Below are 8579 nucleotides of genomic sequence, written 5' to 3'. Positions count from 1 at the left end.
ATAAAAATATATTTTAATAAATTTTTCAGAATAATTATTTTATGATATAATTTCTTATTTAAATATAATATAGAAATCTAAATATAATATGATTATTTTTAAATTGAATTCTTATTAACCTTATATAGATTTATGAAAATTGCTCCTATAGTTATAGTAACGAGTAATGATGTTATTATAACATTTTTATTGGTATTATAAGTAAAATAACTGTCAACAGTATTTACTTTATCATGTATCGTTTGGTCTTCTATGTTTTCTTGTTATTTTAATACAATGCATTTTTTTTCATAATTCACAGAACTAATTATTTCTGATAACTCTTGAAACTCGTTGTTGCATTTGACCTTTAATTTCAAATTATTTTTTTCAATCATACATCTAATATTATTTAATTCATTAAGCAAATCCCCATCTGGGTTTCCTTTAATGATACTTAAGATTTCATTATATAGTTTAATTATATTTTTAACATAAGTACATAAATAATCACTCATGCCAAGTTCGATAAAATTGACTAAACTCGAATAATTATCATATATTTCATACAATTTTACTTTTTTTTCATATTCCTTATTATAAGCATCTCCTATTTCGAATTTACATCCTATTTCTTTTGCTAGAGAAGTATGTTCCTTAATATACCTTATTAAATACGTAGATATCGGATGAGAATTAGTAGTATAGTATATTTTATCTTGTCCTTTTAGCCAATAGTTCATATAATCGCAAAATTTATTGTTGTACATACTTGAATATTTATTTTTAATAACCTTAAAATATTCATTTATGATTATAAAATTAGATTTAATAGATTCATATATATATCCTATATCTTTTAGGGATTTCATGAAATTCTCAATATCCTCTGTACTAAGTGATTTTCCAGATCTAATGAAGAATTGAACTTTGTATAATATATAATCCTCGTAATTGATATACTAAAAAAGATATAGAAATTATACAATATGTACATATAAATGTTAATTTAGTAACATTATAGATAAATTTCTGAATAACTTCTGGTAAGTAATAATATATTATTTATTATCATGGATTCCTATAGAATTTACCGTTTCAGTAGTTCCAGAAACTGCCATTGTACACAAAATAAATAAAACCAGTTTAAAATTTAAATTATTATATTAATAACTATTCAACAAAAGATATAATTATATGTTATTTGCAAGATTCGAATTTGTATTACTAATATTAAAATTTAATAATATAATTTATTAGAAAATAATTTTATATTAATATATATATCTATAATATAATTTGTTTATAAGAATCTACAAATCAAAGAATATTAAGTATGAACCCAAATAGATTAAATAGTGTAAATAATTTAAACTAATATATAGTAAACATAAAATCATGGAATTATTATCAATATATATGGATAATAGTTATATTATAGTATTTATATATTATAATAGATTGTTTCATATATATAATGCTTATACATTGTGCAATATATGTTATGATAAATGTACGTGATTCCTTGAATAAGATCTACTTATACAATGAAATATTTTATAATATAGTTTGTATTTTATTATCATATTTTACAAATAATTTTGTATACATATTATGGATAATATTTTCAAATTAAAACAATTACTTTTACTTCAGTCTACGATGCTATATAGAAAATATATTTAGTTTGAAAAATACATTTATATAGAAAGAGAATATATTTATTTTTACAAAAATAAAGGATGACATTATATCACATGTATTCCAATTATTTAATATTCGTAGTATAAAAAATAATTATATAATATTAGTTAAATCTTTACATTAATATATAGTATAACATATTAGAAATATTAAAATAAATGATTACGCTTACTGTATAATTATATAGTTTGCTCAAAATAATGTGTAATTTATATAAATATATATAATTGAAGCAAAAGGTAAATGAATTATTTATTTATATATACAATTCAGGGTATAATAATTAGGGTTTAAGTATATTTTTTGTGCTTTATGTTTTAGTTTTATTGTTTAGTTATTATATTTATACTCATTGTTATATTATTATATATTATAGTGATATGTCTTTGTTTTAATCATTTAGTTTTTATATTATTGCATAATTCTTTTGAGTTATGTTTATAATGATTTATTACAAGTATTATTTTATTTAGTTTTACTTTTATTATTATAATTTATTTTATCAATACTTTAATGACTAGAATTGATATTCTAGATTAATCAATAATAGTATTTTGTATGATTAGCATGTGTTTTACAGTGCTATATGATGTGTGTATGTTTAATATGCTCTTTATTTATAATTATGTACCGCTATAACTATTATATTATAGGCACTATTTATGTGATATTCTATTTAGGTGTTACTTTTTTTACATATATTTATTTTTTTTTTATTTATATTTGTGATTACGTTAACTACGTTTTATTTATTTTGAATGTTTTTCGTTAACTTTTTGATGATCATTATAAAGATAATTAAAAATTTACATATTATCTTTATTCTTATCATGGCCCTTATTAATATATGAACAATAATTTTAATGAAATATATGTTATTTAAATAGTAAACCATATTAATATATGATGTATTATTTGAGTTTAGAGAAATTCTGCTATTATGTGTTTTAATTGGGTATTTATGAGAACAGTTATATAAGAATACATATTAGGTTAATACTTGCAGATGTATATTATTCGGATAGACATATATTGTTATAAATATTTTATCTTTATTTAAAAAAGAATTATTATTAATATAATCTCTATATTTTTTTTCTGTGAATTCATTCTTTTTAACATAATATTATTCCTTCAGCATAATTTAGAATTACATACTTTGAGAACCTTAACAATCATGCAGATCTGAGTTTAATAATAAGAATATTTTAAGTTACTGTATCGTATCGAATTATTTTAAAAATATATTATATTTTTTATCGAATTAATTTGTTTCAAATAATATCTGAAAAATATTTTAATTGTTAAATACTTTATTGCTACATTTTATATTTTGTGCTCTCGTTTAATTATAAAATACATAAATGATTATAATTGGAATAATATATTTAATGTTAAACAAAATATATATTATAAAATAAGTTATTCTAAATTTAAAAGAAAATTCAAGAAAAAGCAATATACTCATTTTATAAAAAAATTAAAATTTTTTTACCAATGTAATTATACAAACATTAAGGGCATTAAAGAATATAAGAAATACAAAAGAGTTTAATTATATATATAACGTTTAATTCAGTTATTTTTATTAATATTTCATTTGAATTTATGTAATATTACCTAAATTAAATATATAATAAGGTATTTAGTTATTATAATTATATTTGTAATTTAATTACAAGTTTATAATAATGTTTAATTATAAAATTAATATATATTACATTAAATCCAAAATTTAACTGTTATAAGGTAATTCGCTGTTTCATATTATATATAGGATCACAATATACATTATTTATATTATGATGAATCATGTAATCAGATGTGAATGATATAATGTACATATAATAAGACAGTTACTAAAAACAATCTTCTATATAATGATCATTAACCCTGAAGCCTTATTATAATTATATTTATGTATACAAAATTGGGATTCTTTTTATATATGTTATATATATATATTATCTATATTTTTTTATCATACAAATAAATTATGTATGTAAAGCAAATATAACATTAAATTAAAGCGTAATAAATTAAATTATCAAGAATAAGTTGATGTAGCAATATTATAAATATTTTCGTTCTAAATGTGTTTTAAAAAAAATTTTAATGCTGTATCACTCTTATATTTTAGTAAAACATGAGTTATATATATATCATTGGTTCAAGCAATATATCTCCTTATTAATAATGAATAAAATTATGGAATTATTATTTGAAAATGCTTCAATATATTTAAATTGAATCACATATCATTTACATATAAAATTAAAAATTTTCTTGTATATAATGAATTAAAAAAAGAATATTTGTAGTATTTTCTATGAAACGAATAATTACAACAGACATATAATACAACTGTGATTTCGCATTTTAGATATTTACGTATATACATAAATTATAAAAAACAAAAAATCCAAATATTTCTCATAAAAAAAACATAAAGGATGAATTAAAAAAGAATGATATGATATATTATAATTCCTGTATAGCTAGTATTATTTACACTCATTAAAAATGAACATACAAAATGGATAGCAAATTTATGTGATAAAATTTTAAATAAAATTATTATGAAACACAGTTCGTATATAAAAATGGAAAATATACATATTTAAGAATTCATTAGAAAAATGTTTGTAAGTACTAACAAAATAAAGAAAACTAGAAAAGAATACATTTAATTATTTTAGATATTTTAAAATCATTCATTTTTCTTTTCTTTTTTGAAATTTATATTTTAGTATCAAAAATTATTTATTTTAGAAATGTATAAATCCAAAACACTGCTGCTGTTAAAAAACAAAGAATAATCCCATCACATATATATTTTATTTATATACTGAGTTTTTAACAGGAATATTAATATATCATTTATCGGTTTAATTTATTATTCTGGTATTTTTACATTATCCAAATTATAAAATGTTAACCCTAGTTTTTACGTGTTTTACTAAATTATACATTCAATTAGTAAATTTCATTTAATACGTTCATACCATATGAATGTAGACAAATATTATAAGTAAACAGAGAAACGGCTTCTTTATAATTCTACATTTTTAAAAAATACATATTGTTCTATAAATAATATTATATCATATATATTTATGAATAATTAATGTATAAAAAATTTAAATAAATATATTTGTTAATGTTTTTAACGTCCAATATAATTCTATAAATTTATTATATCAATAGCCTACTGTATTAAATGCGTCTATATAAATAAAATAATATATATGTGTGTGTGAAAGTTTGTAATTACATTTATTTATTATATTCCACTACACGATTTTTACATCTATCTCAGGTCTGTATCTGCTATTATAGTATTAGACAACTATTAGCTGAGTTTATACGATTTAAATAGTTATATTTATAATGCAGATATATTTAAAATAAAATTATATAAGATTTATTAAATTATATTGCACTTATAATAGTCAATATGTTTTTTAATACATAATTATAAAACCATTTATTTTTATTTATCTTTGTATTCCACTTTTTCTAACTCTATTATTCAACATAAATGGTTGTGTATCAATGTATTTATTATATTATATATTTATATAAAGTTAATCATTTTATTAGGTATGAAATAATTTTACATTTTACTAAAGTTGTTTTTGGTATGAAATAATAGGCCAGTTCTCATTATTTTTTTTTTAGGCACATTTTTTTCTTTTATTACAACAAAAAATTAAACTTTGTATAATATCGATTTTCCGTATATTTTTTTAATATCATTATATATTGCACATTAGGAAGTAAAATTTTCAAGCTCATATTTTATAAATTACTTAAAATTATAAGAATAATGTGTTTTATTTATTCATTTATATCTTTATTATAATATATATATTTATATAATCATCAATCCCCTTATTTCTATATAACAAACTCTTATTTTTTATCTATTGATTAATCCGCACTACATCACTAATTATAGTGCAATGTTAGTTACTAATAGTACTCTGAGGAATAAGATATTTCATACTTCTTATCAATTGAATTTTTGTATGTCCTTTCAAATGAGTTCATTAGGTCATAATGGCTTTTACTTTTTTTTTTTAACATACGCCTTAATACCTTTAAATTTCTTAGTAGAAACGAACCATAGGGAGTATACTAATGATGAAGAATTATTATCGTTCGACTATATATAAAATATTTAAATGAAATATTTTTATTATAAATATATGTATTATAATATTTGAATCAATATTAAATTAATAAATTTATAAATATATAACCTTAAAAAGTACGAATACCATTGTTAGCATTATAAATGTAAAAACTACTCCAGTCCTTGTGCTTGTTAATGTGCCGGTAATTGCACTTCTACTTGACTCTGTTACTACGTTTTCTGATGCCTCTATTGTTTTATTTCCACTGCTATCTTCGCTTGTTTCTTTTATTAATGGTTCCGGAGATTCTTCTGGTTTGATCACAGGTTCTTCTTGTGGCTTAGGACATAATCTATTATATTTACGCTCAGCATTTTTAATTACTTTTTGAAAACTTACCTTACCACTAAATTCACATATTTCTAATTTTTTAAATTGTTCATTAAATTGTTGTCACTTCAAATTACATAAAGAAACCCTGTGTTTTATTGTATCAATAATACCATATAGTACATGCAAACCATAAAATACATCGTATAAATATTGTTGAATAATCATCATATTATCAACAATATGCTTACATATATCCGGGATATGTATTGGATTTGAGCCTGTACTCTTTTTTCTCAATGTATCGTAACAATTTCCATTTTCAATACAATTACTGTTATATCTTATCACTATATCCTTTAGATTGTAATAGAAATAACTACATAAAGGATCGATATTAAATCCAGAACTTTTATTCCTATATTCCTCTTCTATATAATATAAATATAAACCTATTGGTATACAATTTTCCTGAAATTCCTGGCCACCAACATACTTAGGATGTATAAAATAACTAAAATTCGTGCACATTTTCGAACTTAGATTGTAAAATTCTCCGCGCTTCATGCTCCTCCAATTTGCATTATAATTATTTTTGCAATTCGGAAATATAGCATCAAAATCGAACTAAGAATGAATTTAAAAATATGTACAAATATATAAATTAAATTTTTAGAATATATGATTTGCTTCGTTTTTAATGATATATATATATATTTTAGATTATATTAAGTAAAATTTAGCTTTAATATTACTGAACATACAACATTTTTCTGAGTTATTTCTTCTTCCATGTTGATTTATATATGTTAATATAAGAAAAATAACTATTATTTTTCATTTATAATAAATTTATATGTGTTAAAAAAATATTAATAAATAAAATTGAATCAATGTATATTAAATGTTATATTTTACATGAACTATTGAAATTTATTCAACTACATATTTTTAATTTACTGCAAAATGACGTTAAATGTGGATGATATTATATGTTCTAGAAAATACGATGTATTCTCATATAAGTATATAATATGACACACAGTTTTATAGTTCTGGGATAATATACAAATATTAAAGGATTATACACATTTTTATAACATCGTTAAATATATGTAATTTTATTAAAAAAAAGTGTTATTGGTAACAAGAAATTAAAGAATGCAAATTCATATAATCAATAATTACATTATAAAATATTCATACATATATATTTATTTTCTCACATAAAATATATGTATAAATAGACATAGACTTAATACGAAGGCAAATATATTTAGTGTTCAAATATAGATGCTTTTGAATTAAGTACAAAAAATTCAATGCTTATTTTTCAGTAATTTTTAATTACAGGCTAATAATGAATAATATTCTATTATATTTACTTATAGTAATTAACATAAAATATACAGATACATATATAAGATTAAATATATTATTTTGAATTCATATATCATTATATTTCATATCATGTAAATATATGATATATAACAATTATAATATAATCAAATTATTTATTCATATTGTGCATAGTATATTTAGGATATAATAATGTAATATATATACAGAATTAATATTATTGTCATACATACATATAATTTTACACTGCATAATTATGTATACTACATGTATGTAAAATTTATAACTAAAATATTTTAATATGCATCCAATTTTGTAATGCGACTATTAAAGTAATGTTTAATCCCTATCGAACACTAATTTTACTATAGTGTAAATTTAAATATTTTGCTCACAAGCGCTTATTCAACTAATATATTACTATACTATAAAGCGCTCACTATTATTTATTATTGTAAATTAATTCTGTTAAAATTAGCACAGCAAAATATGGAAAAATAATTTATACTAGGAGGATATATATTATTTTTAAGAATTTACATTTTATATTATTATTAATCAGTAATATTTATATAAAATTTTTTTTTGAGTTTCCACCTACAATATAGCAAATAAATTTTTAATTTCTTTCAAATATAATTTTGTATGAATATTTTATTAATTATCATTTTTATTAATCATAAATGTGCTAAAAAAATATTTAACATAAGAAATAATATTACTCTAGTTTATATTCTACTTAATATTAAAAAATATATGTTTATTTTTATACTGTGATATATTTAGAACAAAATATTAAAATAAATGTTAAATAGATACTAAGATAAAAATGTATTGAAACCGATTTTTAATCACTTAACTATTATATTGATTAAGAATAGCATTGTTTACCTATCTTTCATTATTTTAGGATATAATGTATATACGATTTAATATAGTAACAATTTATTTCTAAATGAACTCTTCCCTTGATGCTACATCAATATTAGTTTTTTTAAAATTGTAATATATAATGAAATTAAATTTTGCTTATGGTAACAGATATAATTTTGTTAATTTATTATAATC

At 19.3% G+C, this 8579-nt stretch overlaps 2 protein-coding genes across 2 annotated transcripts; both read right to left on the bottom strand.

The window, feature by feature from the left end:
- Positions 1–1100, bottom strand: PGO_001890 (variable surface protein; the record flags this gene model as incomplete). Its single annotated transcript, XM_028691029.1, has 3 exons — positions 1–77; positions 276–941; positions 1074–1100. Coding segments are annotated over 3 exons (770 nt in total), but the record flags the coding sequence as incomplete, so codon positions are not given.
- A 4652-nt stretch (positions 1101–5752) lies between these two features.
- On the bottom strand, positions 5753–6946 carry PGO_001885 (variable surface protein; the record flags this gene model as incomplete). The annotated part of the gene is made up of 3 exons (XM_028691028.1): positions 5753–5851; positions 6336–6779; positions 6908–6946. The coding sequence occupies 3 exons, from the start codon at positions 6944–6946 to the stop codon at positions 5753–5755; spliced, it is 582 nt and encodes a 193-aa protein (XP_028546829.1).
- Between the last annotated feature and the right edge of the window lie 1633 nt (positions 6947–8579).

Source organism: Plasmodium gonderi, assembly GCF_002157705.1.
Source record: "Plasmodium gonderi DNA, contig: Pgo-contig_203, whole genome shotgun sequence".
Classification (NCBI taxonomy): domain Eukaryota; phylum Apicomplexa; class Aconoidasida; order Haemosporida; family Plasmodiidae; genus Plasmodium; species Plasmodium gonderi.
Note: the sequence above shows the minus strand (reverse complement) of the source record. Positions and strands in the feature narration are given on the sequence as shown.